Genomic DNA, 17,728 nt, shown 5'->3' with positions numbered 1-17,728 from the left:
AGCTATTTACTTTGTCCTGTAATGCTGAGCTATATACCCTGATCTGTGATGCTGAGCTATTTACTCTGTCCTGTGATGCTGAGCTATTTACTCTGTCCTGTGATGCTGAGCTATTTACTCTGCCCTGTGATGCTGAGCTATTTACTCTGTCCTGTGATGCTGAGCTATATACTCTGTTCTGTGATGATGAGGCTGTATACTCTGTCCTGTTATGCTGGGGCTATATACGCTGTTCTATGATGCTGAGCTCCTGACACTATGGGTGGAAGAAAGTGGAATACAGGGGACAGAGTGGGTGGATTCTATAAGGGGTGGGGCTTATGAGGAGTAGGAGTGGTCAAACGGGAAGGGCGGGGTGTGGTGCCCCCCATCCTAAAACTTCACCAGCCGCCACTGGTGTATTGTAGTGAGCTAGGAAATGACAAGGCTAGGACCTGAAAAGTCATATGTCTGAGTCACCTAGTCTTGTTGAATGATTAGTTAATTAGATCATGTTAATTATATGTCTGGTTACAGTTTGTATTGTCATCCTGGTGTATATATTTGTGTGAGATCTCAAATAAACCAAGTTATTTCTGGTGTACTTCAAGATTGGTGTTGTCTGGTTTTTGAGGGTTAATATAGCCAAATACCTTGGTCTCATGTTCCAGGAGTTGGGAAGCAGCTTCTCAACAGAATTACCCAACAGGGTGTTGGGACTCCGTCACATTTAGTGGCAGCGTGGGATGCTTCCTTGTGCCTGGAACATCCAAACCACAAACGGGACCTAAGATCAGGATTAGGGATGAGCCGAACAAACTCCTGTAACTGTTCAGTTCGCAGCAGAACATGCCAAAAATTTGGCAGAACGCATGAACACTGTTAAAGTCTATGGGACGCGAACATGAATAATCAAAAGTGCCAATTTTAAAGGCTCATATGCAAGTTATTATCATAAAAAGTGTTTTAAAAAAATGCCTGTTTTTTCAGGAGCAGTGAATTTTTTAATGATTAAAGTAAAACAATAAAAATTTAATTAGCCTGTAAAGTGGCACATTTTCATGAGTTTAGAACAGTACCACAGCAAAATGACATTTCTAAAGGAAAAATTGTCATTTAAAACTGATTGCGGGTGACCCCACCCCCCCTCTGACACCACGGGGAAGCCATGGGGAAGCCCCAGTGTGTCAGAGGGGGGCGGGGTTGACCGGTTACGTCAACGAGTGGCCTCGCCCTCAGTTATATAAGAGCTGGAGGCGGATCAGAAGCAAATTAGGGGATATCATTTTTGCCACAACGTAATCCTCATCTGCTGCCTTTGCAGTTTAAGGGGGACCAGTTGTGGGTGGTAAAAATGGAACTTAACCATGTATTTTCATTGCCCCTGATTGCAAGTATACACAAAGTATAAACACACAAAGTACACACAAAGCCTAATGAAGTCCTGGTGAGCAGTAATAGTTCTGATCCTTCCCCATGCTACCAAAACCTAAAAATCTGAATATAGACAGACTTTAATCTTGGTGGAAGATGAATAGAACTCCAGTGGACCTCACTGTGTGTAATGCAAAGAATAACGTATAATATGTGCGTTTCACTACATTTTAATGCAATGCAATAGTGTAAATGAGCCCATAATGATTTAAAAAATAACTTTTTATAAATAACACTGGCTCTGTATGTAATACTGACCTGATACTTTTGTGGTCATGCGAAGACACATGTTCTCATCCCCCATACACTCCATCATTTCCGAACAGTCACAGTGGTAGGAATCAATAGATATGCAGGCTGGGCACATCACTCCATTGTATCCTGAGCTGTCCTTTGGTACTAAGGTAAAAAAAATGGCATGAGATTCAAGAGCATCTATATTTTAGTAATAAACGAAGGGTAACCACACTTGGTCCTTCTAACAATGAAGATGTTAATGAAATTAAATGATGAAGGCCTATGTTAATGAAATGGTATGATGAAGGTATGATGTCTTTAGTACTTCCATGCTGTTTGTCTGCTGCCAACGGGTGCTATGGCAAGGATATTAGTTTGTGGGTGAGTGTCACTTACTTGATGGGGGACAAACATTTGGGGAGGTCTTCTCTTGTACCTATAGTGAAAATTCAATGATTTAGAGCTGCACTATAACCGACCATATAGAATGAAAGTCCAAAGCAAAGTCCACTGGATTTATGAAATAAAAAAAAAAATTAAAATTGAAAAAATAAAAGTGAAAAATGAAAGAAAGAAAAAGATTCACGAGTTGTACCAATAAGTGACTATCCTCAATGTCTTACTTTTTCTGTAACATAAACACGCCATGTGCTACACAGATCGCCACCATTGGCCGCTCACCTTACTCTTTGACCTATGCTCAGTAGGTCACTTGGGCATGTCTCTTTATGGGATGTAATCAGATGTGTCAAATGAATAGGTATCTCTCTTAATCCAATTAAACTTTACACGTGTTCCCACTAATCCAAATGGAAAGCTCAGAGATAAAACATATGGATAATCATAGTGCTTCCCTAAAAACACACTAATTTATAAACTACTTCCATACCAGACCTATTCTGGCACTCCTCTCCAACATGTAAAAAATATATATATTTTTTTTTTTTACCCCCCGATATACTATTAGCAGCAATTTGGATGAAATTTCATACTTCCAGCTCTTTTTTACCCTCTGTCAACGGCACCGTCACATACAGGAAAGCTATATAACAAACCTTACAAGGCATCCACATAAATGCTCTGCAGACTCCTTCATCCCTCTCTCTCTCCAACTACTATCACCCAACTTACCACTACAGTATTGGTCTACAGCATGGATTCATAGGATTGGAGACCTACACCATCAACTACACCTTATGCCACGTACACACGATCGAATTGTCCGGCGTACTTAGTCCAGCCGAAACGCATTTCAGCGGACAATTCGATCGTGTGTGGGCTTCAGCTGACATTTCCAGCGTAAAGTCCGGTGGACTAAGAAAGTATTTTTGCACTCCAATATTTCCCGTCGGACTTGGGTTTCAGCGGACAATACGTTCGTCAGTATGCTAGTACGGCGGACTAAGAATGACGCATGCTCAGAAGCAAGTACGAAAAAGGAAGCTATTGGATACTGGCTTTTTCTAGTCCCGTCGTACGTGCTGTACGTCATCGAGCAAGCGAACGTCGGACTTTCTGTGTGTCCGTGTCTGGCCAAGTCTGTTCGGTAGAAAGTCAGCCGGATTATCTGCCGGATTGTATGTCGGACTAAGTACGCCAGACAATTCGATCGTGTGTACACGACATTACAGCAACTCTCAGCCTCATACAACCTCCTTAGTAAGGACTTCTACATTTACCTCATGATTCGTCATATTATTTCCTCAATATCAATTACTGATGGAACTCTAAAGCCCCGTACACACGAGCGGACTTTTCAACATCCAAAGTCCGACGGACTGAGTCCATCAGACTATTCGATCGTGTGTGGGCTGCAACGGACTTTTGACTCGCCAAAGTCCGAAGGACTTTAGAATATGGAACATGCTTCAAATTTTTCCGAAGGAACTCCGCTGGACCTGGTCCCTTCGAAAAATTTGCTCGTGTGTATGCTATTCCGACGGACTAAAACCGACGCTAGGGCAGCTATTGGCTACTGGCTATGAACTTCCTTATTCTAATCCAGTCGTACGTCATCATGTTCGAATCCGTCGGAGTTTAGGGTGATTGTGTGTGGCCAAGTCTGCTCTGCCGAAAAGTCTGTCAGAACTCCGTCGGAACTCCGGCAGAACTCCGACGGAACTCCTTCGGAAGTCTGTCGGACATAAGTCCTCTCGTGTGTACGGGGCTTTAGGATTTGCTCTCCGACTATCCACCAAAACCAAGGGGATATCCTACATTTATAATCTTCTCTCCCGACCGGCTTCCACATCCAAATCCTCAAATATGGTATTTTGGGAATCAAAACTGCAGATCTCAATTCTCCCAGATATTTGGCATCGATCTCTCACTGGGAAACTCTCATAAAAATATACCTCAAATGGTATTATACCCCTGGCAGACTGGCCCACTTCTTCCCATCTCACTCCCCGAAATGCTGGAGAAATTGCGATGCAATAGGGGACATTTTTCATATTTGGTGGGACTGCCCTGTCATTGCTCCCTTCTGGGAAAATGTGTCTACACTGATTGCTGAGGTTAGTCTTGTTTCACAGGTGCTGACTCCACAAATGGCTCTCTTTGGTCTAGAACAGGGATATGCAATTAGCGGACCTCCAGTTGTTGCAAAACTACAAGTCCCATCATGCCTCTGTCTCTGGGTGTCATGCTTGTGGCTGTCAGAGTCTTGCTATGCCTCATGGGACTTGTAGTTCTGCAACAGCGGGAGGTCCTCTAAATGCATATTCCTGGTCTAGACCCTTACTTGGCTACCTCATTTCTTCCCATTGCAGCTCACATCTCAATAGCAGCACGTGTAACCCTAGAAGGGGCTTGTAAGGACCCACTTCCACTGACACTATGCTCCCTCACCTCAACTATCAACGACCACTGTCATATGGAATTTCTATTCACCAAATCAAACATGACTGGAAACAAAATTCCACAAGTACTGGTCTCCATGGCTAGTTATATTATAGACTGTATGGGCACTTTTGTTATAGGTACTCATTACATACTTAGTAAGGTTGAATGAATTGAAGACACCAGTCCATTCAGTTCAACCTGAGTTGAACTGGGACAGTTGTCCCTATCCCTGTACATTGCACACTCACATGGGTCCCTACCCTCAAGAAGCCCACAATCCAAGGTCCCCATTCATATACTAGGGCCAATTTGGGACAGAAGCCAATTAACTTACCTGCATGTCTTTGGAGTGTGTCTCTCTCTCTCTCTCTCTCTCTCTCTCTTTCCCACAATGTGCATATAACAAGCTTTATTGCAATGTATTTTGTAGTTTTATTAACTAATTATTAAAAGAGATGTAAATTAGATGTGATATAATTTATTAACATTGTTGAAGTATACAATGAACGTATGTATTTTTATGTTTATATGTTTTCTATATGAATTTTTGTGTTAATAATATGTATATACAGCATTTCACGAAAGTGAGCACACCCCTCACATTTTTGTAAATATTTTATTATATTTTTTCATGTGACAACACTGAAGAAATGACACTTTGCTACAATGTAAAGTAGTGAGTGTACAGCTTGTATAACAGTGTAAATTTGTTGTCCCCTCAAAATAACTCAACACACAGCCATTAATGTCTAAACCACTGGCAACAAAAGTGAGTACACCCCTAAGTGAAAATGTCCAAATTGGGCCCAATTAGCCATTTTTCCTCCCCGGTGTCATTTGACTTGTTAGGCCGCGTACACATGAGAGGATTGTCCGCCCAACTAAGTCCGCCGAAACACAGTTCAGCGGACAATCCGCTCGTGTGTGAGCTTCAGCGGACTTTTTCAGCGGATTGTCTGACGAACAAAGTCTTACGGAATTTCCGTAATTTTGTCCGTTCAAACTTGGTTTCAGCGGACAGTCCGCTCGTGAGTAGGCAAGTTGGACGGACTAAGTACGGCGCATGCTCAGAAAGGATTTCGACGGCGAAGGTTGCATTGCAGTGTATTGGACGTCGAATTTCTAGTCCCGTCCTGTACACGTCATCGCGTAAGTTTTCAGCGGACTGTTCGTTCATCGTGTGTGGTCAAGTCCGTTCATTCTAAAGTTGGACGGACTGTCTGTCAGACTGTTTGCCGAACTTAGTTGGGCGGATAATCCGCCCGTGTGTACGCGGCCTTAGTGTTACAAGGTCCCAGGTGTGAATGGAGAGCAGGTGTGTTAAATTTGGTGTTATCGCTCTCACTCTCTCATACTGGTCACTGGAAGTACAACATGGCCCCTCATGGCAAAGAACACTCTGAGGATCTGAAAAAATACATGAAGATGGCCTAGGCTATAAAAAGAATGCCAAGACCCTGAAACTGAGCTGCAGCATGGTTGCCAAGACCATACAGCGGTTTAACAGGACTGGTTCCACTCAGAACAGGCCTCACCATGGTCGACCAAAGAATTTGAGTGTACATGCTCAGCGTCATATCCAGAGGTTGTCTTTGGGAAATAGACGTATGAGTGCTGCCAGCATTGCTGTAGAGGTTGAAGGGGCGGGGGGGTGGGGGGTCAGCCTGTCAGTGCTCAGACCATACGCCACACACTGCATCAAATTGATCTGCATGGCTGTCATCCTAGAAGGCCTCTTCTAAAGATGATGCACAGGAAGGACTGCAAACAGTTTGCTGAAGACAAGCAGACTAAGGACATGGATTACTGGAACCATGTCCTGTGGTCTGATGAAACCAAGATAAACTTATTTGATTCAGATGATGTCAAGCGTGTGTGGTGGCAACCAGGTGAGGAGTACAAAGAGAAGTGTGTCTTGCCTACAGTCAAGTATGGTGGTGGAAGTGTCATAGTCTGATGTTGCATGAGTGCTGCCGGTACTGGGGAGCTGCAGTTCTTTGAAGCTTCACTGAAGCAGAGCATGACAGATCTTCAGATATTTTTGCAAGGTTTCCACATCCTGCAGAGAAGTTATTGCCCTGCTTAGCTTAGTATTGTCCGCAAATACAGATATTGAACTGTTTTCCCCATCCTGCAGGTCGTTTATGAACAAATTAAATGGGATTGGTCCCAACACAGAACCCTGGGGGACCCCACTTCCCACTCTGACCATTCCGAGTACTCCCCATTTATCACCATCCTCTAAACTCGCCTTTGTAGTCAGTTTTCAATCCATGTACTCACCCTGTGGTCCATGCCAATGGACCTTATTTTGTACAGTAAAGGTTTATAGTGAACTGTGTCAAATGCTTTTGCAAAATCCAGATACACCACGTCTACGGGTCTTCCTTTATCTAGCTGACAACTCACCTTCTCATAGAAGGTTAGTAGATTGGTTTGGCAAGAACGATTCTTCATGAATCCATATTGATTACTGTTAATGATACCGTTCTCTTTACTAAAATCTTGTATATAGTCCTTTATCATCCCCTCCAAGAGTTTACATACTATTGATGTTAGGCTAACTGGTCTGTAATTCCCAGGGATGTGTTTTGGGCCCTTTTTAAATATTTGTGCTACATTGGCTTTTCTCCAATCAGCTGGTATCATTCCAGTCAGTAGACTGTCAGTAAAAATTAGGAACAATGGTCTGGCAATTACTTGACCGAGTTCCCTAAGTACCCACGGGTGCAAGCCATCTGGTCCTGATGATTTATTAATGTTAAGTTTCCCAAGTCTAATTTTAATTCTGTCCTCTGTTAACCATGGAGGTGTCATGAGGATAAACACTGCAGTTTTGGTTACTGAAGCCCCCCGATTCCCTCGTGAAGACTGAGGAGAAGAATGAATTCAATAAGTATTACTTTAATACTGGGGACAGTGGACTTTTCTTTGGACCTCATACAGCTGTAAATTATTGAATTGTCACTATTATTGTTTGGAGCGTGTGGTACACTTATAGATTTTAGCAGCAGCACATTTTCAGTTATCTCTTGAAAAATTGTTTTGCTATCTTAAACCAGGATCAGAAGATAGGAACAGTCAGTGAGAAAAGCTTAGGTTGGCAATGGCTCCGCAACACAATATCTCCTGCACTAGGGAAAGTGCTCCCTCCAGATAAGTAGGTTAAATCTCCATCCTGGTTCTACACGGATGCATATGGTCTTGCTGCCCTAAAAGACTGGGGGAGTCTGGAACACTAAAACCACACAAAAGAAACACAGGACGCACCAACCTAGTGCATTATCCTAAGAAAAAATATTTATTAAACTAAAAAGTGTCACGTTTTATAATCTCAAATTGTATAAAAGCTCATCACAAAATCCAGCATAATTCATCAACTCATATGACTGACACGTTTTGAGGACGTGCAGATACCTGTCTAAGCCCCTTGTACACACGGTCGGAGATTTCGACAACCAAATCCGTCGGATTTTGTCCGTCAGATTTTGTCTGAAACTGTTACATACACACGGTCGGACTAAGTTGTCGAAAAATCCGATCTTTTAGAACGTGATGAAGTAATTTCATTATGATGGGACTATGTTCAGGCTAGTAGCCAATAGCTTTGATGTAGGAATTTGATCTGAGCATGCGTGGCACTTGGTCCGATCAAAATTCGCTACACATGATCGGAGTATGTCCGATCGAACCAGTTGGTCGGGAAATATTTCCAACAAGTTGGAAAATTGGGTCCGACGGATATTCCGACGGAATCAGTCCGATGCATACCACACACAGTCGGATTATCCGACGACACGGTCCGATAGGACACATTCCGACGGATTCTCCGACCGTGTGTACAAGGGCTAAGACAGGTATTTGCACCCACTTCTGGGCATAGACTCCCACAGGAGTCTACACCTCTTCCCATCCCGCCACGCTGTCTGCTGGGACACACACGGATCCCAGCAGGGACCCTTCGGATTGAGCAGAGCGACTCACGCATGCGCAGTAGCGAACCGGGGAGTGAAGCCGCAAGGATTCATTTCCTGATTCCCTTAACGAAGATGGCGGCGGCAGCACCTGAGGACCGAGGGATGGTTCGGCCTCAGGTGCCGACATCGCTGGACCCTGGGACAGGTAAGTGGCCTTATTTAAAAAGTCAGCAGCTGCAGTATTTGTAGCTGCTGACTTTTTTTTTTTAAAAATTTGGCGGGACTCCCGCTTTAAATGACCTTTTTGTTTCAGCTACTTACTCAAAGCTGTTGTCCACATGGACCCGTAGAATGACTTGAAATGGACCAACGTTCTCAAGGTTTATGCATTACTACATGACTCTCACTTGTAACGTAAATATGTTTTACCAATCGTTAACCATACAACTACTGTCCTAAATCTCTGTATGTTATTTTTTTTTTCTTAAATAAAAATCTTTATGGAAAAAAATAAAAAAAATAAAATAAAAGTCATACATATAAAATATATATGCAAACCATTTCATCCTTTTTTTTTTTTAATTAATGTTAATTTGCATTTTTATTTTTAATAGTTGATTTTTATGTATTTTTTTTGTAGCCCTAATGAAGGGGGGAGTCCATTTGGCATCCAGAGCATGTTGGATTTTTTCTAATAAGAACCACTTTTATCAATAATATTTTGGATGTGTTTTTGACACTCCCATTGGACTGAATATGCAGTACAAGAACTGTGCTGTGTGGAAGAGCTGTGTAAATCGCAGAACTAGATGGACAGGAACACAAATCATTCAGCAGGTAAATCGGCCACATACATGTATTTAGCTGTTTATATGAAGGCAGCAGATAGAGTCACTTACAGGTAGGAAAAGTCGGGGTGCAATGGTCAGTTGTACAACACGATATACCCATCTTCATTCTTACATAGTGAGGAAAGCTGGCACTTCCTCTCACGTTACACATGTCCTGCGACACACATATCCTCTTATATGATTTTTTGAGATAGAAACCTACAAGTAAAACAAATGTATCATTCTCTGCAATGAAAATAGGGGTAAATGAAAATTAAGAAATGGTGTGACCTGACACAACCCTGTATAATAATGGCAGGCCTCCATCCCTGTCGTACAACAGGAAAAGTTGGGACTTTAAATGAAGCCTGTCATTATAATTTTTGAAAATAATGTATTTTATTTTCAAGATCCTATTTAAAACATGCCAAATCATGAAAAAACATCTACAGTGCCTTGCAAAAGTATTCACCCCCCCCCCCCCCCCCCCCTTGGCTTTTTAAATTTTTTGTTACATTACAACCTTTTTTTTTTTTTTTATCGGAAATTATATGTGATGGATCAGAACACAATAGTCTAAGCTGGTGAAGTAAAATTAGAAAAATATATACATAAAACTATTTTTCAGAAATAAAAAGCTGATAATTGGCATGTGCGTATGTATTCACCCCCCTTTGTTATGAAGTCCATAAAAAGCTCTGGTGCAACCAATTACCTTCAGAAGTCACATAATTAGTGAAATGATGTCCATCTGTGTGCAATATAAGTGTCACATGATCTGTCATTACATAGACACACCTTTTTGAAAGGCCCCAGAGGCTGCAACACTTAAGCAAGAGGCACCACTAACCAAACACTGCCATGAAGACCAAGGAACTCTCCAAACAAGTAAGGGACAATATTGTTGAGAAGTACAAGTCGGGGTTAGGTTAGAAAAAAATATACAAATCTTTGATGATCCCTAGGAGCTCCATCAAATCTATCATAACCAAATGGAAAGAACATGGCACAACAGCAAACCTGGGAGCGCAACATCAATTTATAATTATTAATTTCATATTTATATGAGAGTGTAACTCATAAAGTGTTTGCAGCACCCAGTCAGGTAATATTTTTTTCCATTTCATATACAGCGCAGGAGCCCTTACATACAACAGCAAACCTGCCAAGAGACGGCCGCACACCAAAACTCACGGACCGGGCAAGGAGGGCATTAATCAGAGAGGAGCACAGAGACCTAAGGTAACCCTGGAGGAGCTGCAGAGTTCCACAGCAGAGACTGGAGTATCTGTACATAGGAGGACAATAAGCTGTACGCTCCATAGAGTTGTCCTTTATGGCAGAGTGGCCAGAAGAAAGACATTACTTTCAGCAAAAAACAAAATGGCACATTTTGAGTTTGAGAAAAGGCATGTGGGAGACTCCCAAAATGTATGGAGGAAGGTGCTCTGGTCTGATGTATGGAGGAAGGTGCTCTGGTCTGATGTATGGAGGAAGGTGATCTGGTCTGATGAGACTAAAATTGAACTTTTTGGCCATCAAAGAAAACGTTATGTCTGGCACAAACCCAACACATCACATCACCCAAAGAACACCATCCCCACTGTGAAACATGGTGATGGCAGCATCATGCTGTGATGTTTTTCAGCAGTCAGGACTGGGAAACTGGTGAGCAAAACCTGTACCACTCTGTGTGTGATTTGAGGCTAGGACGGAGGTTCACCTTCCAGCAGGACAATGACCCCAATAACACTGTTAGAGCAACACTTGAGTGGTTTAAGGGGAAACATGTAAATGTGTTGGAATGGCCTAGTCAAAGCCCAGACCTCAATTCAATAGAAAATCTGTGGTCAGATTGCTGTTCACAAGCGCAAACCATCCAACTTGAAGAAGCTGGAGCAGTTTCGCAAGGAGGAATGTGCAAAAATCTCAGTGGTAAGATGTGGCAAGCTCATAGAGACTTATCCAAAGTGACTTGGAGCTGTGATAGCCACCAAAGGTGGCGCTACAAAGTATTGACTTTAGGGGGGTGAATAGTTATGCACATTGACTTTTTCTGTTATTTTGTCCAATTTGTTGTTTGCTTCACAATAGAAAATAAATCTTCAAAGTTGTGGGCATGTTCTATAAATGAAATGATGCAAATCCTCAAACAATCCATGTTAATTCCAGGTTACGAGGCAACAAAACACGAAAAATGCCAAGGGGGGTGAATACTTTTGCAAAGCACTGTATAATAATCCATAATATTATATTTGTAGTCAACAAGACTTACGTATAAAATAAGGCTTACAGCATGGAGTACACAGTCGTTGGACATGATTGACATGCAGGATACAAAAAACAAATATTACAAATCAATATATACCGTATTCATCAGTGTATAACACGCACTTTTTTCCCCTAAAGTCAGGGGGAAAGTGGGGGTGCGTGTTATACGCCAACCCCCCACAATTTTTAACCCTTTCTGCCACTCTCTGTGGCTTCAGGGGTATTTTCGGTGCACTCGGCCGTTCCCGACTATCGTCGGCCGTTCTCGGCTATTTTCGGCCATTCTCTGCTATTTTCGGCCGCACTCGGCCGTTCTCGGCGGCTTTCGGAAAGCTGAAAGCCGCCGAGAATGGCTGACTGTGGCCGAAAATAGCCGAGTGCGGCCGAAGATAGCCAGGAACGGCCGGAGATAGCCGAGTGCGGCCAAAAATAGCTGAAAGCCGCCGAGCGCGGCCGAGAGCTACCGAGCGCGCCGAGATACACAGGACATCTGTATCCCGGCGGCACCATTTTTAAATGACAAGGCCACAGAAAAGACTGCAAATGACTGACAAGACTAAATGCAAGGCTGCAAATGACTGACGAGGCTAAATACAAGGCTGCAAGTGACTGACGAGGCTAAATACAAGGCTGCAAATGACTGACGAGGCTAAATACAAGGCTGCAAGTGACTGACGAGGCTAAATACAAGGCTGCAAGTGACTGACGAGGCTAAATACAAGGCTGCAAATGACACTGACAAGGCTGCATTGATGGGCATTTCAATGTAAGTTTTTTTCCTTAAACTTCCCTCCTAAAAGTTTTTTTCTTTTAAATTCCCCCCTAAACTTGGGGTGCGTTTTATACACCGATAAATACGATAATATTAAAAAAATATGATTAATACAATAAATTCATAAGTTACTCATACATCAGAAAGTACACATGATATAAAAAATATTGTGAGATTGAAGCTCGGTATGTCTTGGCACTCTACGTGTTTTGTGAATCACGTTCACCCATCAGGAGTATGGATTTAAAAATGTATTTACTGTAAGTACAGGGAAATCAAATATATACATATAATAAACCCTTAATAATAATGAGGGAGGGAAAAATTCCCTTAAAAAAATATATGGATATACTGATACTTACAGATCAGCCCAAGAACTGAACTGGCTCATGTGAGGGTGAAGGGATTGGAAGAGGGGGGGTCACCATCACATGCCCGGCATTGAGCTGAGGAAGGAAACCCAAACCAAGCCAGGGGGTCAGCTCGTAGGCAGGTCAGGTCATCAAAATGCAATCCCAGAGAGGATAGATGGTCTAATAACAATCCACCCCAATCTGGAAGATAATGATTTTATAGTGAGTAATGTGTGAAATTGATAAATAGGGGAAAATGTGGAAAAGAGTTCAGAAAAGATTGTATGGAAAAAAGTGTGTATACTGGATAAAGTGTTCAGTGCTCTATGTGCAAGTTCCTTTAGTGCTTTAAATCCACCACCCTGAAACATCACCACTCTGGAGAGCTCACCAGATGGCCATGACCTCTCATTTAAGGCTCAATGCTCTTTTCCCCAAGGGGGTTAAACATCCAGGGTTCCTGCTTTACTCTCTCACTCCATGTTCACCATTGCCATAAAATTAGAGGAGAAAGAGCTCCAATAGTGTAAACCCTTCAATATGGGACATGCAACATTAGTTAATGCGCTTACATTTCATTGTGGGCGGCACAGTGGTGTAGTGGTTAGCACTCTCACCTAGCAGTAAGAAGCATCACTGGTTCAAATCCCAACCACGACACTACCTGCCTGGAGTTTGCATGTTCTCCCTGTGCCTGTGTGGTTTTCCTCTGGGTACTCCAGTTGGTTAAACAACCTGTGAGCAACACAGACATGTGGAAGAGGTTTTTGTAGTTGAACGCAGCAGCACTATATCACTGATTAAAGGGAAATTAGATATTAAGCACTGTATACTAAGGATTATCAATACACTAGTATAGTATATGTAAACCTGTATTATATACACATACATTACACACATACATTACACACATACATTACACACATCGAACCAGCTTTCCTTTGACCAGGCAGCTGCAGCTGGGGTATTCCCAAATGAAACAAAGGGGTGGGGATGGTGGCTAATGACATTATCCAAATATAGGCACATGACCAAATTTGGACAATATCACAATGTCATTCACCAATATGGCCATATCAGGTTAATGATGTCACCAGCATCCCCAACCTTTTGTTTCGTACAAATACAGGATGGGAAACTTCTTGGACGTAGCTGATTGGTCCAGTGGCCTGCTACCATGTGACAGCTTTCCGCAGGATTGGTCAGAACTGGGTTAGGCCCAAACAATTGCTCATTACAAATGGAGACTACAAGTGGCTGCCTAGATGCCCAATGCACACTCATGCACTGCAGTTTTCACCATCAGAAAGCCCACCATGAAAAATGCCATGCAGCCACCTATAGGGTATTGAGATGGGAAAGGTTAAAACTGTATTCTTTTTCTTTTCAAGAAAAGAAAAAATGCCAAACTAAACTCATCCAGATAGAGTTTGGAGCTTTTTGAGGCAAATTTGTTGGTGTTTGTGGCTATTCTAAGGAGGTTAAGAAAAAGAATGCCCCGTACACCCAATCAGAAATTCTGCAAGCAAAATTTCCGACTGTGTGTGCATGCTTCCCACGGAATTTCCACCAGCAAAAGATTGAGAGCAGGTTCTCTATTTTTCCGAGGGAAAAAGTTCCGATTGGAAATTCCGACCGTTTGTAGCAATTCCGACGCGCAAAACTCCTACGAATGCTCAGAAACAATTAGACGCATGCTCAGAAGCATTGAACTTCATTTTCTCGGCTCGTCGTAGTGTTGTACCTCACCGCGTTCTTGACGGTCAAAAGTTCAGAGAACGTTTGTGTGACCGTGTGTATGCAAGCCAAGCTTGAGCAGAATTCCGTTGGAAAAACCATCCAAGATATTTCAGACGGAAATTCCGCTCATGTGTACGGGGCAGAAGAGGTTTGGCTCTCATGTGTTCATGTTCCTTTAAGCAGCGCACCTTGCTGGATCATTTCTTTGAGGCAGAAGTGTTCACTAAATTTCATCTGTCTAAGCCCTTGTACACACGGTCGGACATTCCGGCAACCAAATCCATCGGATTTTGTCCGAAACTGTTGCATACACACAGTCGGACAAAGTTGTCAGAAAATCCGATTGTACTTAACGTGATGACGTTTTTTCGTTAGGACGGGAATAGGTTCAGGCTAGTAGCCAATAGATTTGGTCTAGGAATTTGATCTGAGCATGTGTGGCACTTTGTCCGATCGTAATTCTCTACACATGATCGGACAAAGTTCGATTGGATCATGTTGTTGGAAAATTTTACAGCCCAGCTGGAAAACTTGGTCCGTCGGATACTCCGGCGGAAACAGTCCGATGGAGCCCACACACTGTTGGATTATCAGACAACACGGTCCTATCGGATATTATCCATCGGAATGACCGACCGCGTGTACAAGGGCTAAGGTGTTGATTATGCTGCTGTTTGGGGATTTGCCCCCTTTTCTGGAACCCACCACACTGTTCCATTCCAGTCATAACCAAGTTGCTGTCCTGCACTTTTTTTTGGCAAGATAGTAGCTGGAGAGGTGGCTGGAGTATCACAGCCATCTTTGTCACATTTGCTTGCTAAGGCCCTGCAGGGTTTCTGGAAAATTGTCCCCAAACATATCTACATGACTACCACACATCAGGAGTGGGATCAGATAAAGAACAATTTGTATGCGGTAGTCGGTATTCCAAATGTCACGGGTGTCATAGACTGTTTGTATGTGTCTTTTTTTGCCCCCTCCGATAAAGAGCACATCTACCGTGATAGGAAGGGGTACCACTCCCTGAACATCCAGATTGCTTTGATACAAATATGTTCATCAGAAATCTGGCCACTGGCTTCCTAGGATCTGTCCACGATGCCCACATATTAAGGCAATCACAGCTCTACCACCATTGTGACACTAATGCCGCGTACACACGATCGAATTGTCTGACGTACTTAGTCCGACATACAATCCGACGGATAATCCGGCGGACTTTCTACCGAACGGACTTGGACACACACGGACACACAGAAAGTCTGGAGTTTGCTAGCGCGATGACGTACAGCACATACGACGGGACTAGAAAAAGGAAGTTCAATAGCCAGTAGCCAATAGCTTTCTTTTTCGTACTTGCTTCTGAGCATCCGTCATTCTTAGTCCGCCGTACTAGCATACTGACGAACGTATTGTCCGCTGAAACCCAAGTCCGACGGGAAGATTGGAGTGCAAAAATACTTTCTTAGTCCGCCGGACTTCACGCTGGAAAAGTCCGCTGAAGCCCACACACGATCGAATTGTCCGCTGAAATGTGTTTCGGCGGACTAAGTACGCCGGACAATCTGATCGTGTGTACGCGGCATAACAGGATAACTGGAGGCTGGATTCTTGGTAAAATACTTTTCATCAAATATGTCTCAATGCATATCACGTACATCGTAAATTGCTCATTTCACTTCCTCACTACCTATCTCAGTTTCGTAGGCCATGAAATGCCAAGATAGCACAAACCCCCCCCCCCCCCCCCTCCCAAATGACCCCTTTTTCGGAAAGTACACCCCAAGGTATTTGCTAAGAGGCATGGTGAGTATTTTGCAGCTCTCATTTGTTTTGGAAAGAAAAATGTATTTGTTCTTTTTTCATTTTTCAATTTTAAAAACTTTGTGACAAAAAGTGAGATCTGCAAAATAATCAACATGCCTCTCAGCAAATAGCTTGGGGTGTCTACTTTCTGAAAAGGGGTAATTTTGTGCTATCTTAGCATTTCATGGCCTCTGAAACTGTGATAGGTAGTGAGGAAGGGGAATGAGCAATTTACGCCCTTAGAAAGCCTTAAGGCGGTGATTGGTTTCCGGGGTCCTGTGCGCGGTTAGACTGCCAAGAAGTCTCACACATTTGTTATCCCCGTACTCAGGAGAATCAGCGGAATGTATTTTGGGGTGTAATTTCACATATTACCCATGGCATGTTTGAGCAATATATCATTTAAGTGACAACTTTGTGTAAAACAAAATTATTATTTTATGTTGTAAAATTACTTTGAACCCTCAAACAGTATGTAGCAAGGTCTCCGGCCTCCTCCAGTCTAACGAGAACCTTCAAGGCCAAAGATAGCTGACATACTTCTGTACCTAATGGGTTGGGAGCCAATGGGAGGTATAGTGGGTACAAGATGAAAGTTATTGGGCGTCAGACACGTCTTGAATGCAAAAGAGATGTTTATTTCTCCTACAATATTTTAGGGGGGAAAGAGGGTTAGGGCCAAGACACCCTTAAGCAGTTGCAAGTTCAATTTTGCAGACTCTGAGACTTCAATAGGAGGACAGCCATGCAGGGAAAGGCCCCAGCAAAGTGCCACATCTGCATGTGCAGGAATGCTGTCTCCTATGGCAACAGTCTTAAACAGTTCCCAACACAAACGTAACAGCTTCACTACAACTTATCCTTGTAGTTCTTCAGCACTGAGCTCCCTTCACTGAATCTGAATCCCTTTGAGCTTCTCCAATCTTTACAGTGGTATCTTCCTAAAACATCACCCCTGCTTCCCTGCTGAGTCCCTAGCTTGGCACTCCAGATAATTCTCAAGCTTCACCCCTGCTGGCCTGCTCGGTCCCTAGCTTGACTCACAAGGATGCTCTGCAAGCGTCACCTCCGCTGGCTGGGTCCCTGACTTGATCACCATCTAAAGTTTCCCAAATATCCACCGTGCCCGTTCGGTGAGAATGCTGCTCCGGTTCCTCAGTTACTCACTGTGGTCCCTGGTAATAAAGTGTTTGGTCCCCTAGTGGGGGACAGCTTCCCTTTTACGTCCGACCACTGACGGGTTCTCCAGCGGAAGAACTATCCCTTCTGGCTGGACTTCAAGCCACAATCCCAACCCTGCGCTGCTATCTTGCTTCTGGATAGACCCTCCCCACCCCCCCCCTAGGATAGGTCCAATCTCTGGCCTAGCAGCCCAGGGCACACAATAAACGGCCACCCAGACAGCCATTCAGGTGGCACAAAACATAGATTACCTGACTCCACCCGAATATGTAGACGCTCCCAGCAGGCCAAGGGATTCAAGAAAACACCTGCCCATTGGCTGAGGTACCCCATATACCCATTACCTGACCTTGAGTTGTCCTT

General features: G+C 43.2%; 1 protein-coding gene across 3 annotated transcripts in view; it reads right to left on the bottom strand.

Annotated features, from left to right (window-relative positions):
• The window catches only part of LOC143933585 (phospholipase A2 inhibitor gamma subunit B-like), a 52,836-nt gene that overhangs the window by 21,209 nt on the left and 13,899 nt on the right, over positions 1 to 17,728 (bottom strand). For all 3 annotated transcript variants that reach the window (XM_077456534.1, XM_077456532.1, XM_077456533.1), the window contains 2 exons: positions 9,311 to 9,460; positions 1,672 to 1,812 (listed from right to left, as the gene is read on the bottom strand). In XM_077456534.1, the coding sequence (XP_077312660.1) occupies positions 1,672 to 1,812; positions 9,311 to 9,460 (291 nt within the window). The remainder of the gene's footprint in view (positions 1 to 1,671; positions 1,813 to 9,310; positions 9,461 to 17,728) is intronic.

The sequence above is a fragment of the Lithobates pipiens genome, unplaced genomic scaffold (genome assembly GCF_037356315.1).
Source record: "Lithobates pipiens isolate NorthernLeopardFrog02 unplaced genomic scaffold, aLitPip1_a1.2 Scaffold_27, whole genome shotgun sequence".
NCBI lineage: Eukaryota > Metazoa > Chordata > Amphibia > Anura > Ranidae > Lithobates > Lithobates pipiens.
This window is presented reverse-complemented; position numbering and strand designations above follow the sequence as displayed.